The sequence below is a fragment of the Borostomias antarcticus genome (genome assembly GCF_949987555.1).
Source record: "Borostomias antarcticus genome assembly, chromosome: 14".
NCBI classification, from domain to species: domain Eukaryota; kingdom Metazoa; phylum Chordata; class Actinopteri; order Stomiiformes; family Stomiidae; genus Borostomias; species Borostomias antarcticus.
Window position 1 is genome coordinate 27,127,837 of NC_140247.1, and position 19,134 is coordinate 27,146,970.

Consider the following 19,134-nt stretch of genomic DNA (forward strand, 5'->3'; position numbering starts at 1 on the left):
ACATGCTTAGTACACGCCATCCATCACGGTTAGGTCACATTGTCGTTCAGTTAATGTTTGTCTACTTGGGGATAATTACTTCGCCGACGTGCGTGAATGAACCAATATTAGCTCGGGCACTTCTCAATGTTTTGTTTTTTTAATTTCGCTGAGTGAGAGCAAGAGACTGGCGCACACTGACGGATTTAATACAATGTACATACTCTAGTTAGAAACCAATGCAACTTCAGTAAGAAGACAGTGACCTTGGTTTACACGGTGGATCAGGTAGATGGTAGTCAAATGTGTCTTAGTTAACTATTTGTTCACCCTTAAAGCTATGATACATTAACCTATGCACTAAATTAAATTGTTGTAGCAGAGCCAAAACAGCAGTCTACGAAGAGGCATCTATAGGTCCTCACTGACTGATCCCTCTCGATTTATGAAAATATTTTAAGTCTTAAAACCCTACATATTATAGTTTGTTAACTCTACTGTATGATAAAATACCACTGTAATATTTTAACAGCTATCCAGCATTGCATCTCAGCCTCGATTTTCCAGTCCACTCTATCCTAATTAGATACTATTTTTGGAGCTGATTCTTGACACACCTGAGAGAATTTCATTCTGAAGACTGCAAATATATAAAAGTATATATATACACACACACACACACACATATATATATATAAAATTTGAAAACAGACACCTGCTTTGGCAAGAGCAATTAACATATCAGCTTCAATCAGCCGGTGGATCCGTCTCTCACTGTCCTGACCTTGCTTTCAGCGCAGTCAAAAACCAGGCAGTGGAATTTTCCGGCCCAGCTGGCAGCCAAGCCTATCTGACGGGACTGAATACATTGGAGTTCCCCAAGGATCTACCTCGCTATCCACTTCTGCTGCAGCCTGTGAAAAATATATTCCACAAAGTAGTGTGTGTGTGTGTGTGAGTGAGTCAGAGAGAGAGAGAGAGAGAGAGAGAGAGAGAGCGAGAGAGAGAGACAGAGACAGAGAGAGAGAGACAGAGAGAGAGAGAGACAGAGAGAGAGAGAGAGACAGAGACAGAGAGAGACAGAGAGAGAGACAGAGAGAGAGACAGAGAGAGAGAGAGAGAGAGAGAGCGACAGAGAGAGAGAGAGAGAGAGAGAGACAGAGAGAGAGAGAGCGAGCAGGCAGGAGATCCTGTCCTTTCTAATGTAGTGCAATTCCTGTGTGTGTGTGTGTGTGTGTGTGTGTGTGTGTGTGTGTGTGTGCACAAGCACACGTGAGAGATACACACACTGGTATGCTTCTTACATACAATATGTATTTGGACTGGAAACATTTTTACAAAGATAATCAACAGTGTCGAACAATAAAAATATAACATCTAGGTGCAAAGAGTGAAACCGATATGGATTAACAGTACAGAGCTTCATGTCAACCATGACTATCCCTTGATCATGTAAATGATTACTATTCCTTTTTTCTGTCTGGCTAAACAATGCTTAATTTCCATTTCTTGCAATACATTAAATGCTCACTAAACTATGTCTCTATAGTGTGTCAAATCTGGTACGTGCGTAACTTACAGCACATCACTAAATTACAATGTTTCTATGAAACTCATTTGGGTTCAAATTAGAAATAACTTCCATCAACACCAACAGCTTGATCACACACATCCCTATGAAGCTGAAGTGAATAGCAAAAGCAGCAATTCTCCAGCACCCTTTCATTACAATCATCAAATTAATTCCCCACTGCAGACTGTTCAATACCCTTCATATGCGAGTCATAATCAACAAACCCAAAAGGTACATGATTGGACTGAATAATCAGTCCATTGCAGAGTCATATGTAGCAACAAATAATATTTTCCCTCAAACAGCATCTTGTGTCTCTCAGTATTGATCTGGGAGTATTAGACAGGTATCAGCTAAATGAAAAGTGGTAGTTTTCACAAGCTGATCTTTATCCATCTTGTTGATCCTTCATGTCCTCCCTCCGGCCTTCATCCCCGCGGTGAGGAAGAGGAGCTGCTGCCCAAGGCTTCGCCGCCAGCTGGTCTGAGGAGGAGGAGGACGCTGAGGAAGAGAGAGGTAGGCCATCTTCCTCAGCAGCAGGGCTTGCTCGCTGGCGTTGTACAGGTTGCGGTCCTGGCCCGGGTCGTCCCCCAGCATGTACAGCTCACCGCCGTGCACGTCCGACATGTTGGCCAGGAAGGTGGCGGGGTCGAAGGTCACCCACAGGGTGTAGCGGTAGTCCCAGGAGCGCAGGGAGTAGCCCATGACCCGGATGTCCTTCAGGTCCGGAAGGTCTGAGTTCGCCTGCGGGCGACACGGGAAGTAAAGAGGTAAAGCCGTGGTTTGGATCCTCCCCCCCCATTCCTCCTCTCCTTGAAGTCATCTCTGATCTAACATGATTGGATAGGTAAAAACATGTGTTGCTCCACACAGCTGTTACCAATCTAGTCATGTCAGATCTGTGATTTCTCCCAGGGAGGGAGGAAAGCTATAGTTGAGAGATTCCAAATGGGGGCAATGTCTAATGTACATTATGTGCAATGTAAGGCATGTTTCCTGGACACAGATGAAGACATTCTTTTTAAAGTCTAGGACTCGGCTTCATCCATGTCAGGGAAGTAAGTTTACAGTATTTGTCATAAACCAGTCAACAAACTTTGTCCCAATGCTACCAACATGGTGTGTCCTAGGTCTCTAGGCTTCCTTCAGAGGGACATCGGAGGTAATGGTGGTAATGGTTTCCTGGTAATCTCTGAACCTGGGGTATGTTTGGTATAGTACCTGGGGCGTGTCAGAGGGGCGGGGGTACTGGCTGAAGGAGATGGCCTCCTCGTCCATTCTCCTCTCCCTCAGTCTGAAGGTGTAGGCCAGGTCGTCTCCCTCGGTACACAGCTCCACCTTGAAGGAGACGTCTGGGCAGGAGAAGGGGGCCCTGAGCCCCGCCAGGGAGGCCACCGTGGGGAACACATCCACCAGCTCCACCACGTTCCTGACCACTCTGTCCCCTAGGGGAGGAGAACACATCCACCAGCTCCACCACGTTCCTGACCACTCTGTCCCCTAGGGGAGGAGAACACATCCACCAGCTCCACCACGTTCCTGACCACTCTGTCCCCTAGGGGAGGAGAACACATCCACCAGCTCCACCACGTTCCTGACCACTCTGTCCCCTAGGGGAGGAGAACACATCCACCAGCTCCACCACGTTCCTCACCACTCTGTCCCCTAGGGGAGGAGAACACATCCACCAGCTCCACCACGTTCCTGACCACTCTGTCCCCTAGGGGAGGAGGCGCAGGGTCACAGATACTGCAGGGGTGTCGCCATATACCCATATATATTGTGATAATCATGATATTTAACATGAAAATACTAATATCATGTAAATAATCCAGCCATGATATATATCGTATTCAACAATTACATTTTAAAATGAAATAGTAATGTAACTACAATTAATTTAATAATTAATGTTTTAATATCATTAAAAATCATTAAATAATTCAGTTTTTGAAGAGAAAACCAACAAACGTCGGAGCAAAATAAAGTTGAAGATGCATTTTAAGTGATCACCTTCTTTGCAATGATTGCTATAGATATTGTGATAATAATGTTATTGTGCTATTTTTTGCCATGACAATCATATTGTGAAAATGTTGATACTGTGAAAGCCCTAGTCACAAACAATGATTTTGTAGTCTTGAACATATATAAACACAGCTAGGGGAGGGGGTCTGGGGGGTAGGTTCCATTTTCCCCACAAGCTTTGCTCAGAAATAAGACTCTGGTTTGAGCACATTCACAGTGGTTCCTTCCATCCTTCCTCCCTTATCCAGCTGTGGTTTTAAAGTTGGCTTCCAACCAAGGGTTCCACCACATGGCTTTCCCCCGGTCCCGTCATGTCAGATGAGAGGCTGCCCCAAGGCAGGGAAGAAAGTATGAAGCACATTTGAAGTATTCAGGCACAGCCCAGGTTCCCTAGGTTTACTTTCATCTATTCGATCCTGTCCCAATGTGTAGGACTAGGAACAAACAATGTTTTTTTCTGCTACTCTGGGCATCAGTACCTTGTGTGAAGCGCTGCTCTGATTGGCTGAACACGTCAATGAAGGGGAAGGTCTCCTCCACTTGCGGCCAACGAGGAGACGATGTCACGTTGGGCACGTAGAACAGGAGCGGCACGCGGGTCGCCACGTCAAAGTTGCTGTACTTGGCCCACTCTCCGTGCTCACCGAGAGACCAGCCTGCGACAGAACCCAAAAACATCAGCTTGTCACAAAAAACAACATTTGACTGCAGCTACTGCGTGAGGAATCTCGTTGTCCTATCCATGGGTCAGTAAAATTGCGGTAAAACATTTTTATATAAAATTAAATACAATTATTTAACATGTTACTGTTCGATGTAGCCATGCTACATACTTAAAGGAGTAGTAAAGGGAAAATGTATGTTTAGCCCTGTTTTAAGGTTACTTATGATCATATACAATGATTCAGATCAAAACGTTGACAAAACTAGCATTGACAAAGCTAGCATTTTCGAGAAAGTTGATAATTGCTCTACCACAGTTTTGGTCATACAATGGATGTGGATGGGCATCTTGAAAAATCATTCAAAAACATGTTAAACTCTCAATTTCAAAGACAAGAAACTCACCGAGGTGTTAGTTGGCGTTCTGACATAATTCCCCATAAAGTAAGATTCTAGTTCATCTGGAAAGGCTTTTTAAAAATATTTAGCATCGAACTATTTAGTCGGAACACATACGTGTAAACTTCCGCTTTAACTGATTCCGATCTCGCGCAATGCCTTGATCTCGCAGTAGGCAACGTCCGTGGATTCCGGCTCAGCTTCCTTGAAAAGCTAGCCGCAACAACAAGACAGGCTTGTGCGAAGCATTTGTTTGGGATCTCAATGACACGCTATGGTGTCGTTGCCAATTGTGGCAAAATCTGTTCATCTGTAACTTGTCATAGACTTCCCTACAACGATCACGCAAGATTGAAGTTGTGGCTAGGGATGGGCATTTTCAGTTATTGTAATACTCGAGTACTCTATATTCATATTGAACGAGTACTCGAGTACTCGCTGTTCTGTAGCCTACCGTAAAAATAAATCCGGGAGGTCCGTGGCCATCGATGTAGGCCTACAGTAGGGTTAGGGTTAGGGTCAGTAGGCCTACAGTAGGGTTAGGGTTAGGGTCAGTAGGGTTAGGGTTAGGGTTAGGGTCAGTAGGGTTAGGGTTAGGGTCAGCTGCTATGTGCCCGATTAAGTAAACGTGCCCGACTGTTTAGAAATTATCCCGACGTATTTCGTTATAGCAAATTTGCATATGAATAAACAACCAACAATTTAAGCCATTCAATCCAATGGCATTTATTAAAGAACAAACGTCACAGCGGACATTGACTACTGTGTTCTTTAACACGTAGGCCTAGGCCTAACTCAACCAACAGCCTCAACCATAAAACGTTAGATTTTTGTTCAAATGAATAATAAAATAGACTTAAATTACGGCCTTTGGCCTGCAGTTTCCCTTAAAAAAAAATCACACGGATGAGTTTTGACAGCCTACATTCAGGTTGCATGACGCATCACAGCCTACATCTCAAACCATAAACACATTCAAATGGATAAATCAGTGTTTGTAAAAAATGAATAATAAATTAAACTTAAATAAATGAGTCGTGAATGAGTAGGGCTGTAGGAGATTATTTTAGGCTAGGCCTAGCCTACTTTTTTTTGTTCAAGAAAATAAGCATATCCACATGCTCAGGCGACAGCCGAGTACGGAGGCAATTTAGAATCAGTCCCGCTGTTGAGAAGATTCTTTCGGCAGGTACAGAAGTGGCCGGTATGCTCAGGTATTGCTTCGCCAGCAGACTGAGTTTCCTGTACCTGTTCTCCTTGCTTTGCCACCAGTGCAGGGGTTTTTGGTCAGGTGGGATGCACGGCTCCTTGATATAACCCTCCAACTCACTGCGATCACTCTCTGACCCGGTTGCTCGAGTACTCGAGTACTCGTGCCCATCCCTAGTTCTGGCTAGAATCTCTTTACTTGGACGCAAACACACCCGTGGATATTCTTCGGGTCTTAGATCACAGTGTGTGCGCTTTGCATTTTGAGGACAAATGTTTAAGCCTAGGCTATTGTCAAAGAAATCTCCCAAAAGGGTCTTCCTCAAACGTGATGCTGTTCAGACTTTACATAGAGGAATGACAGAAGACGAACGAGTGGAAGAACTTGGGGTAAGTTCTTAATGCCAGCTGTGTGTGTGTGTGTGTGTGTGTGTGTGCGCCCGTGTGTGTGTTGAAGCATAATAATAATAATAAAAATCCCTTTGCTAAGACTAACTTTAGAAATATAGAATTGTAAGAAGTGGTCTTACAGCAAGAAATGATCAAAACTGTAGATTTATTCGCTCGGACATAAATACTAGTGGTAAAAGCAGGACTCACTTTCAACAGGCAAGGAGTCAGACTGGACCGACAGGTTTGCCATGTCAGCTGTTAGCAACAGGTCCCACTCGGTACAGCACAAACCTTCCTCTTCGGTGGGCATCTGTCGGCAATGTTTGCAAGCACACCACCAAACACCCGTGGTTCGTGGTATAGCGACAGCTTCATGAACCGTCTCTGGCTCTGGTTCGGCGAGCCTCCATCTCTTCCATTTGCTGTAGTTCCTCCTCACTATATTCAGGCTCCAAACGATAAGCGCTGCCGTCAAAGTCTAATTCTTCGCGATCAAATTCATACTCTTCTAGATCAGCCATTTTGATAAGCGTTTTCTGACCTGTAGCCTAGGGCTTCCTTGTCTGTCAGCTAAAGAGTAGCGTGAGCAGTGAGCAAACTAGCTAGCCTAGCTAACATAAACAATAGCTACCGTAAGTAGTTCAGCTTCCTGAATCACCTCTGCGGATTGATCTACACATCTACGGCCGCGTCAATACAAGTCAATGGATTTCATAAAATGATCAATAAAACCCTACAGGATTCATACTTTGCGGCGAATTTGATGTGAAGAACACCAACAGACACCAATTACCCCCTCGGTGAGCTTCTTGTCTTTGAAATCGAGTGTTTAACATGTTTTTGAATGATTTTTCAAGATGCCCATACACATCCATTGTATGACCAAAACGGTGGTAGACCAATTATCAACTTTCTCGAAAATGTTAATTTTCTCAACGGTTTGATCTCATTGTATATGATCATAAGTAACCTTAAAACAGGGCTAAACATGCATTTTCCCTTTACTACTCCTTTAACCCTATCACATAATCCTACTGTGCAACATACATTGCGGGGTGTACTTTTGATATTTATTTGAAACCATCAATAAACTGATCCATCTGGCATTAGTTGAGCATGTATGATACTGGTATATATTAAACCAACCAAATGAAAACATAGTCAATTCTCTATGGTCAAGTCACCATATTCTTTCAATGGATTTTGGCATAGGTCTGCTAAAGGTTCTGCAAGGGGAGAATTAGGATGTGAGCACATTGCCCCCCAGTGGTCAAACGGAGCAACACAGGCAAACTGGCTGTGGGGGATGTCAAAGACAGCCAGACACTGCATTACTGACTGGAAGGAATGTCAGAAAGATAATTATAGCATTATTTTCATGTCCATTCTTTAGCCGTGACATAAGGGATACTCTCCCTCCTGTTGTGATAAGTGTCATGAGATCCACCACAGGCAGTCAGGGAGGCCCATCCAAGAAATTGCATAAAGTATGTGAGCCACACAAGCACAGAATGTTGTGTAAACCGTGTGTACAGACTGACCATGACCTGACCAAACCATGTGTATAGACTGACCACGATCTGACCAAACCGCGTATAGACTGACCACAATCTGACCAAACCGTGTGTATAGACTGACCATGACCTGACCAAACCATGTGTATAGACTGACCACGATCTGACCAAACCGTGTGTATAGACTGACCATGACCTGACCAAACCATGTGTACAGACTGACCACGATCTGAGAAGAGGAAGGACAGACAGGGATATTAGAGAGTTAGAAAGTGAAGCGCTGGTGCTCTGACCGTGGTCGGAGGAGAAGACCACCATGGTGTTCCCAGCCAGACCCAGGTCATCCAGGGCGCTCAGCAGTCGGCCCAGCTGGGCGTCTATGTATGACACCGCTGCAAAGTAGTGCTGCCGAATCTTCAGCTATTACGCACACACACATGCACACACACATGCACTATTAGTTCCGAGGAATAAGCTGAATTTCTCTAACAGGCTAATATAGACTGTGTAATAATCATTATCATACATTGAATTTATAAACATTTCACAAAACTAAAAAAAATCATAAAAAGAAAATTGATTGTACTATACATTATAGGCATGTTTAAATATGTGTAACTTTATCCCAGGCCTCTCTGAGAGACACTGAGGGACTATTCCACAGGCGAGGGGCAGCAGAGGACAAGGCCCGTCTCTCATGGGGGGTAGTTTAGTCTGAGGGACTACAGGAGTGGACTTGGAATCAATCAATACTGTCCAACAGGGAGCCAGGGGAGATGCTTTAGTCTGGGACTGAAGTGATGGGGTACAGTCTATACGCTGGATGGCAGGCTGGAAATACCTGTGATGGTTATACACCGTGAATTTCCTAAAATAACAGTTATTATCCATATCCATCTATAGCCACTCATTCTACTGAGGTTTGCCGTTTAGGGGAGGTAGAGAATTGGGGCACAGAGGTTTTTGTTGGACCTGGAAGTCTTTGGGGATGGGTCCATAGGGGAAGCTGGTGTTGAGGGCCTGGACATCCTCCCTCCTCCTCACGTCCATCCAGGGGTTGTAGGCCACGCTGGGGAGCCCCCGGGGCACGTCTGGGTCTGGGGCCAGGCTCATCTTCTCCAGGGGGTACAAGCTCAGGTACTCCTGAGAGACAGAGACACACGCAAGGTCAAGCAGTCATATGGTGGTCGCACAAAGGCTGTCACGCTGAGGCACATAGCGTGACGTACACATTTGCACACAGGGGTCGAAATTACATTTTTAGCTCACCAGCCAAATGTCTGGTAGATGACAAATTCTACCCGCTAAACATTTTTTTACCAGCCAAAATAAAATGTATATACAGGTACAGGGTTAGGGTTAGCTTGTTTAGCTGTCTGGCACAATATGGGTAGCTACATAGCTATCTAACATTAGCTAGTCAGGGGAGACAGTCCCAGTCAGTTAACGTTTAGCTTTAGATAACAAGTTTGCTTGCTGTGAATACGTTGGTTCACCGACCCCTGTGAACATGACAGAAACGTTAGCTAATTAGTAGCCAGTAGCTGTACCTAGCAGGCTAGAGATGGTCCCCTAAATCATTTTACAGCTTGTTTCCTTTATGATGCACAGCAGCAAGCAGATCCACCAGGAGAGTGACTGATCTTTTCATGTGAGCTGTTTAAGGGGGACTTCCAAAACGTACACGTCAAATGAAAAATATACCCGCATTTGGCGGGTGTTAATTTCAAACCTTGTTTGCACACTCATCCAACACACTCGTTTTGGCAATTAGATTAGTCCATCTGCTTTAGGTGAGTTAGTTTAATTCTTCAGTTTGAATCCTACCCACCCAAGTCAATAGCTAATACACCCTTTTCCCAGCAGCCATTTAGGCATGCCACAGTAGGGTGAACAGGTGGAATTAATCTAATGAATTAAGGTCCTGTTCTATGGTCTTCTGGAACAGGGCCATAGGCAGGACCATGTCTGCACACCAGAGACAGCTTCTTCCCCTTTCAGCTTCATCAACATTCAGAAGACTATAGAACAGGACCTTAATTCATTAGATTAATGGAGGAGAGAGGTGTATTTTATTATTTCTGCATTTTGTTTTAAATGCCCTTTTTTTGCATTTCGTTTTATATGACCTTTTATGTGTTTCTTGCACTTTGTCTTGATGTTAATGTCTCATGTAAAGCACTTTGAATTGCCTTGTTGTGAAATGTGCTATACAAATAAACTATGGGCTATTTTTCAGCGTGGAGGTTTTTGCTAGACGGGCTAGTCTACCTGAGGTATCCGGAAGGGGATGTGAGGTTTGTGGAAGCCCACAGCCAGGAAGAAGGGTCCATCAACCTCCACCCTGGTGGTCAGCAGCCTGACTGCCTCCGCCGTGCTCTCCAGGTCCGGCAGCGTGCCCAGAGGCATCTCTGTTACGTTCACAGCGCACAGCAGGTTCTCATGCAGTTGACCATCGCTGCCCTTACACACCTGCACAGGGGAACACGGGGCCCTTACACACCTGCACAGGGGAACACGGGGCCCTTACACACCTGCACAGGGGAACACGGGGCCCTTACACACCTGCACAGGGGAACATAGGGCCCTTACACACCTGCACAGGGGAACATAGGGCCCTTACACACCTGCACAGGGGAACATAGGGCCCTTACACACCTGCACAGGGGAACATAGGGCCCTTACACACCTGCACAGGGGAACATAGGGCCCTTACACACCTGCACAGGGGAACATAGGGCCCTTACACACCTGCACAGGGGAACACGGGGCCCTTACACACCTGCACAGGGGAACACGGGGCCCTTACACACCTGCACAGGGGAACACGGGGCCCTTACACACCTGCACAGGGGAACATAGGGCCCTTACACACCTGCACAGGGGAACATAGGGCCCTTACACACCTGCACAGGGGAACATAGGGCCCTTACACACCTGCACAGGGGAACATAGGGCCCTTACACACCTGCACAGGGGAACATAGGGCCCTTACACACCTGCACAGGGGAACATAGGGCCCTTACACACCTGCACAGGGGAACATAGGGCCCTTACACACCTGCACAGGGGAACACGGGGCCCTTACACACCTGCACAGGGGAACACGGGGCCCTTACACACCTGCACAGGGGAACACGGGGCCCTTACACACCTGCACAGGGGAACATAGGGCCCTTACACACCTGCACAGGGGAATATAGGGCCCTTACACACCTGCACAGGGGAACACGGGGCCCTTACACACCTGCACAGGGGAACACGGGGCCCTTACACACCTGCACAGGGGAACACGGGGCCCTTACACACCTGCACAGGGGAACATAGGGCCCTTACACACCTGCACAGGGGAACACGGGGCCCTTACACACCTGCACAGGGGAACACGGGGCCAAGCATTTGTGAACTCAGCTCACAAACAAAATAGTATCTTCTCAGGACCAGAGAGAGAAACTCCAGGGTTTGGGGTTTGATTCACAAGGTCCAAGGGAAAGACTATGGGATAAAGACCCAGCCCTAACCCTAACCCTAACCCTATGGGATAAAGAGGGAATAAGGCCCTAACCCTAACCCTATGGGATAAAGAGGGAATAAGGGGGGTTAAGGCTGCGATATGCTTGCTGTTAACTATGCGTTTGCATACACAAGATGGCTACCAGATGTATTTTGCGTTCCTTTGGCGTTGGCTGCGGTTGGCTGTGTGGGTCCTCAGAAACTGACGCTCCGTCACGCTTGTCTACGCGTACGCGTTGTTAAACAGCAAGTACATCAAACGCCTTAGGGAACAGGAAAGGACTAGGGAACAGGGAGGTTAACCTGGAACTAAGGAATGGGAACAAAGATGGGACTATAGGCATCTAGGGTCTGGGAGTCAAGGGCTAGAGCTAGGGCTAGAGCTGGGGCTAGAGCTGGGGCTAGAGCTGGGGCTAGAGCTGGGGCTAGAGCTGGGGCTAGAGCTAGGGCTAGAGCTGGGGCTAGAGCTAGAGCTAGGGCTAGAGCTGGGGCTAGAGCTAAGGCTAGAGCTGGGGCTAGAGCTGGGGCTAGAGCTGGGGCTAGAGCTGGGGCTAGAGCTAGGGCTAGAGCTGGGGCTAGAGCTAGAGCTAGGGCTAGAGCTGGGGCTAGAGCTAGAGCTAGAGCTAAGGCTAGAGCTGGGGCTAGGGCTAGAGCTAAGGCTAGAGCTGGGGCTAGAGCTAAGGCTAGAGCTGGGGCTAGAGCTAAGGCTAGAGCTGGGGCTAGAGCTGGGGCTAGAGCTGGGGCTAGAGCTGGGGCTAGAGCTGGGGCTAGAGCTAAGGCTAGAGCTGGGGCTAGAGCTGGGGCTAGGGCTAGAGCTGGGGCTAGGGCTAGAGCTAAGGCTAGAGCTAAGGCTAGAGCTAAGGCTAGGGCTAGGGCTAGGGCTAGAGCTGGGGCTAGAGCTAGAGCTAGGGCTAGGGCTAGAGCTAAGGCTAGAGCTGGGGCTAGGACAGCGACACTGACCTTCCCCTTCAGACAGACAGACAGACACTGACCTTCCTCTTCTCATAGGTGAAAGAGGGTGGATGATAGGGCGGTCCAGACCAGCTGTAGGGGTAATCATCCGTGTGGTTGGAGGCTACACCTTCAGAACAAAACATACACAACTCACACACAACTGCATTGACTGGACAAACTAGCTCCAAGATGGCCATGAAATGGGTTTGAAGTTCAGGGCAGCTATTAGTTTACCAAGGGGAAAGACAATGCATTTTAAATAATATAACAAAATAACATTATTAGTAGGCTAGACTGTACACAAAACCACAAATTATTTTTTTCCTGGACTGGTTGGATGTGTGAATTAAATTGTGTATCTTACCAGGGTGAAATATCTTGCCAACTGACATGGTGGTATATCCATTAGCTTTAAAGTACTGAGGCAGAGTAGTGTAGTTCCCTGTATGGGCTCTCCAGTAGGAATTAAAGTCATACAGCCTTGTCGTGTCTGGTCTGCGACTCGTCAGCATCGACGTCCGACTGGGCGCACATACGGCTTGCTGTGATTTGAATGGAAGAGAAGTAAAGAAGTAGGGTCTGAGGCTACTTGATCAATCACAATGGAGTCGTTTGGGCAGATGAGGGGCTCCTGAGGGGCCCCTGTGGTCAACCCCTTACCTGGGTGGTCAACCCTTACCTGGGTGGTCATCCCTTACCTGGGCGTATGCGTTGAGAAAGACTTGACTTTGGGAAGAAAGTTGATCAATGTTTGGCGACTTCACAACTGGGTCTCCGTAACATCCTAAGGTTGGTCTCATATCGTCCGCCATAATAAATAGGACATTAAGTTTTTCTACAGAAGAAAAAGATGATTAGTAAAAGTGTATCTTCGCGTCATGGTGGTATAATATAACCCTAACCCTAACCCTATATACCCTAACCCTATATACCCTAACCCTATGGTCACGGGAGGCTCTTAACCCTCCTAACCCTAACCCCTAACCCTAACCCCTAACCCTAACCCTATATACCCTAACCCTAACCCTATACCCTAACCCTATATACCCTAACCCTATATACCCTAACCCTAACCCTATGGTCACGGTCTCTTACCTCGAGCGTCATGGTGGTATAATATAACCCTAACCCCTAACCCCTAACCCTAACCCTATATACCCTAACCCCTAACCCTAACCCTATATACCCTAACCCTATATACCCTAACCCTAACCCTATATACCCTAACCCTATATACCCTAACCCTATATACCCTAACCCTATATACCCTAACCCCTAACCCTAACCCCTAACCCCTAACCCTAACCCTATATACCCTAACCCTAACCCTAACCCTATATACCCTAACCCTAACCCTAACCCTATGGTCACGGTCTCTTACCTCGAGCGTCAACCGCAGGTGCAAAGATACACAAGACGCAAAGACAAGTCTGGACAAAAAGTGACATTGCGAGACACCAGTTGCTCCTCATTAAAAATATATTGAGCCAATTTAGCTTGTGCGTGATATAATAAAGTGTTTCATGAACGTCGCCGTAATATAACCCGCTACATAATATAACACTACATAGCTCCCATTCTTCCCGGTCGGGTCTCAAAACAGCGCAGCATGTCTTCTATTAATACATCCATGATGTCTTCTCTTCATGCTTCCTGGCACGGAGCTCCTCCCCCTGGAACACTTTCTATTGGTCCTTGGAAAGACTACGACACACCGTGAAATAAATGTAGTTATGTATTAATTAATTAATTAATTAATTAATAAGTAGGGTAATTATTATAATTATTATGAAATTTAGTTGTTGCCATTTCAAATAATCAGAAGTAAAATTAATTGTGTGGAATTCAACACTTATTTCCCTATCTCACATAGGCTAGAGGCTGCTTATGTGGTAGGCTCATAAAGACTGCAAACTAATTGGGTTTCCGGTTTCAGGATGTGGGATACACTACACACACATTACATTTACATTACATTACACACGGGTCTACCGAGCACAGCTAGGGCCCAAGAGCTCAGGGGGGGCCTAAGCGATAAATACAAAAAGCAAGTCCTTTTTGGATTTTTCCCCACAGAGTTGTGGTCCCTTGGGTCAAAACTGAGCAGGGAAAAACTGCTTTAAGCAAGGAAATAGTTCCAAGAGATCATGAAATTGGGTGCCTTAAAACAATATTGGGTAAATAAAAAAATGTGATACATTAATTAAAGTCAGGGTCTGTGCATCAATTTGGATGTGCAAAATGTATTATGTTTTTGTATTGTTTTATAATTTTTAAATACTGTATAATTTTAAATACTGTGTGAATACATACATGCTCTTTGCCACACACTTGAAACTCTCAGGACCCGGGGTGGGGGGGTATTTTGGCCACACATTGCACACAGTGATGGCGACATGGCACACAACACATGCAACTTCAGGTGTCACTGGTGAAAATTGTTCCCTGCATTTTTCCCATCCATGCTGTCCTCCTCCAGGTGTAACCAGGAGCAGTGGGCAGCCATCACTCATGGCGCCCAGGGACCAAGTCCAAGTGCTCAGTCCAGGTCTTGGTCAGGGACCAGACTGAAGAGCATCCGTTCTTCTGCATGTTTTTCATATTGGGTTCTTTGGGAGGAAACCCTTGCAAACATGGGGAGATGCGAGGTGACAGTACTAGGTAGCCAACTACGCCACCGTGTCGCACGTGAGCGATTTTGGGGTTCAGTATCTTGCTCAAGGATATTTTGGCACACCCAAGCTGAGCTGGGATCGAACCTGGGACCTTGCGATCTTGTAATAATAATACACACTTCAATATCTGTACAGTATAACCAGATAATTCCTCTCAATACTCTTTCGTGCGGCTTCATAGCCTTTTACTCTAACATACAGCCAGCAAGCAATACAGCAAAACCTACAGTATACAGCAGCAACCTAAAACAGAAGATGAGACCAACTGATAGCTCCTCATACACATTGATAAATAACTGTATTATGAATGACAAAAATGTACAGTAAGTTTAATTTTGACCTGGTAGGAATAAAAGAGGTAGAATGTATGCTTTTATGTCAGAAATAAATCAGTAGGGACTGACAATCTACATGCCAAATTACCTAGAATTGCTGCTACCCATGTCTCAATTTCAAGATGTTGTGCATTCATTTTGCAATTGCAAACATTATCAGCAAGGGAATTGCAATGATATGGAAATTTTCTTATTTAACACCATCCACACTAAATCAGCTCCTCCAATCACTTGTCCTGTCTCACATACAGTACTGTCTAGTCGTATGGTCATCTGCAAAAAATGTAAATAAACTCCAGCTAGCCCAAAATAGAGCTGCTACAATGGCACTCCACTTTTCAAAGTGCACACATGCTGATTACATGCATTCACGCCTAGCATGGCTCAGAGTTTAACAGAAACTCCCAGTAAGTCTACTGAAGTTTTTCTCAAGAACATATTACTTTCAAAGAAACCAGAAAACGTACACAATCAAATAGTTTACACAAACTACAGACATAATCACCATACAAGGAGTGTCAGTCTGGGTCACCTGTTACCCCCTAGGCCGAGAACAGGTTTCCTAAGATCCACTGTCATCTACAGAGTAGCTACAAGATAGAACAAATTACCCTCTCTAATCACAAGCACACAAAATAAATCTACCTTCAAAAAGCATCTGAAACGATACCTCATCTTGATGACCATATGACTGGACTCCCTTGATTACTTCCCAGCTTCACTGCCATCTTACACTAATGTGAACATGTTCTGTTGTCATAGCCTGCTATGTACTGTACAGTAGTGTTAGGTTCATACCTACATTTCTACAGTATTTGCTTGATGTTATATCATTGTGTAAATGTCCATGTCATGCGATGTCAGTCATGCCTTGTACCTGTATGTGATGTCATATCAGTCATGTTGTCATGTCCTTATGTGTAGAACGTGCATGTCTTCTTATGTCTTTATGTGTAGGCTATAACGTCCATGTGATGTTAGTCGTGTCAGGTCTTGTAATTCATGTAATTTTTCATCTTTGTGGACCCCAGGAAGATAAGCTGTCGTTCTTCCACAGCTAACAGGGAATCAAAATAAACATAAACATATTGGTAGGGTACCGTGTACAATTAAATGCTTACTTGGGACCTTTTACTCACATAAAAGTAGCCTAAACACTGTTCCCATCCAAGTTAGGCACACCTACATACAGTAGCATTCATATGAACATCAAAATCAGGCACACCAACATATAACATTAATATGAACATAATGAATAATAGGACTGTATCAACAAGATCATCAGACTGAGATTGAGGTTAAGGGAAGGCCTTAAGACAAATTTGACTAAGAGAAACAGTCGCGTTGGGAGAATTCAGTCCAAGGACAAGATGGAGTGGCTCGGTGAATTTGGTGTGGAAGGAATACAGGCGGGTCAGTGTGCCACCTTTGAGATAGTAGGACAGGACACCAGCCGGCCAGTCCAGATACACTCCAATTTTGAAAGAGCCAGTTGAGTCTATTACAGGGGGACTCAAGGTATGCAGAATGTTTTTGTGTTGCACACAACACTTATCTCTTGAGAAGTTCAGATTCCAACAATGGTCACTTGAACCCAGTGTGATCCTATCAGCTGCCCCTTCCCTTGGCATTTGCGCATAAGCCATGCCAATGTGTACATCTGGCACACAGTCCATCTCCAGGTAATGGCGCTGAGAGAGACCCTGCTTGGACAGCACCTGGTTGAACTGATCAATCTTTAACACCTTCCTGTTCCCCTCACCACATTCGAAGAATAAACGTTTTGTCTTGCTGACATCGAGTGAGATATCACAGGCATCTGAAATAAATGCAGAAACAGGATTAATTCCAATTTATTTATTAGCATACAATATTTGCATTCGCAATATTCTATAGTGACCACAATGAAACTCAAGTGTACTGTATCATTCTGATTTAAAGTCCCAACCAAAGTGTTGCAGACTGTTCATAGATGGTTATAATTGGGAGTTTAAAGGGATGGTTCACTTATTCAGGATTTTTTTTATTTTAACCAATCGTTAACAATCTGCTTCTCTCCACAGTCTGGTAACGCTCCCATTCAGACAGATTTCCACGTGGTCTGTTCTCGACTGGGCCAATCACATCCGTTTATTTAATATGGGGCGGGTTTGATATGATGACCCCATATTTCATTGCTCTGATTGGTTGTAGGTCTATCTGATTGCGTCCAGAGGCATTTGGTCTGCGACTGTTGCCAACGCCCCTTGGAAATCAAAAATGAACAGAGAATTTCCAGGCCCTTCGCATTTTAGTGAATTGGGTCTAGCCAAGCCAGGCTATACCACTTGTACATCGATTGTATTTCTTGTGTAATTTGCTCATAACACATCCACACCGACACCTTATCTTTAGCTTTATATTGTATTGACTGTATTTCTTGTGTAGTAAATTATGTATTGTAATTATTTGTAACTTTTGAGGACATCACAGGAGGGAGGAGTTGAAAGGATACATTTTTGAGGACATGTTGATTACAGCATTTCACCGTGATAGTACACTGTAAGTTTGCATGTGAAAAAAAATTATCTGAATCTGAATCATCCTTTTTAGTATGTTTAGAATGCTAATGGTAATGTATGTTACTGTATCAATTACCCACCTCTGACAAAAAAGTCTAGCCTACCAGCCATTTACAAGAAAACAAGAAAAATCTTAAGTACTGTACATAGCATACATTATAATGGTAAATTTAAATAAAATTTAAATGATTTCGAATTTCGGAGGGACATTTTTGTCATTTTCATTAACAAGCTAAATGTTGAAATGTTGAAACTACTACTGTATATCCCTTTAATGACTTACATTTCTGCAGACCAGGTTTGTCTCTGCCCTCTCCTCCATGGTCCACGCTGACAGAAACCCTAAATACATGACAATGAATGAGAGCCTTATTTCTCATGACAATATATCCACATTTATGTTATCACATTATGTAATGATTTGGTCATCCTCTTTTCATACACTGTTGATAATTTAACATACAGTATCTTAACCTTATGGTAACATTCAAATATCTACTCCATCTAACTTACCCCAGTCTCTCCAGCTCTGAGAGGACATAAGGACTGATATCATTTAGGGGGTTGTAGCGCAGATCCAGATATCTCAGAAGAGTGGGGATACATCTCAAAACTCTAGTCAGAAATGTGGACTGCCGGATGCGACAGCCTGCTAGCCTGAGAAGGACATTGGGAGAAACAAAAGACACGATCCATTAAATACCCTAATTTCCAGTGTAACCACAGTATAGCAATATACAGTATATACAGTATAGTTAAATCTCCATATTCTCTTTTTACGTTTGCAAAGTCAATCAAAAAATGACAGCCTCTCTTACTCTGAAAATGTAATTTAATGTAATGTATTGCTTTATAAATGTTCTTAGCCGGTAGACAAACATACTCCAGGAGCTTGCTCGATTGCCTTGTTGAGAGGGGTCAGGGAAGAATTTTTACAGTTCACTTATCTGGCCCCCGGGTGATTACTGTTTTTTTGCTTCCCTCTGGAATATGTAGAGAGTGGGTCGTATGCCCACCTCCCTTGTTCTCTGTAAAGCGCATTGTGTTGCCTCTGGGTATGAAATGTGCTATACAAATAAAGCTTTGATTGATTGATTGATTCGAGGCTGACTTGACTCTGGAAATAAAATATCCAAAGGTGACATACTGATTTTCCAAAATAAGGTTAATATAACTTGAATAACTTTGTATAGCACATACCTTAATAGCTGCAGCTTACACTCAGGTTTACCAAGGGCAATTGCAAGAGACGCTGCCCCAAGGTCTGCAACGTCATTGCTGCTCAGGTCCAAGGTCAAAAGTCTTGAGGTTGGAGAAGTCAGCACATCACACAGGGCG

The 19,134-nt window shown here is 44.7% G+C and overlaps 1 protein-coding gene across 1 annotated transcript; it reads right to left on the minus strand.

The window, feature by feature from the left end:
• Positions 1-1,284: 1,284 nt before the first annotated feature.
• On the minus strand, positions 1,285-13,866 carry ids (iduronate 2-sulfatase). The gene is made up of 10 exons (XM_084448958.1): positions 13,607-13,866; positions 12,924-13,060; positions 12,590-12,767; positions 12,264-12,352; positions 10,030-10,230; positions 8,731-8,901; positions 8,052-8,178; positions 4,060-4,236; positions 2,774-2,997; positions 1,285-2,296 (listed from the first exon to the last, which is right to left on the minus strand). The coding sequence occupies exons 1-10, from the start codon at positions 13,695-13,697 to the stop codon at positions 1,961-1,963; spliced, it is 1,731 nt and encodes a 576-aa protein (XP_084305084.1). The 5' UTR covers positions 13,698-13,866; the 3' UTR covers positions 1,285-1,960.
• Between the last annotated feature and the right edge of the window lie 5,268 nt (positions 13,867-19,134).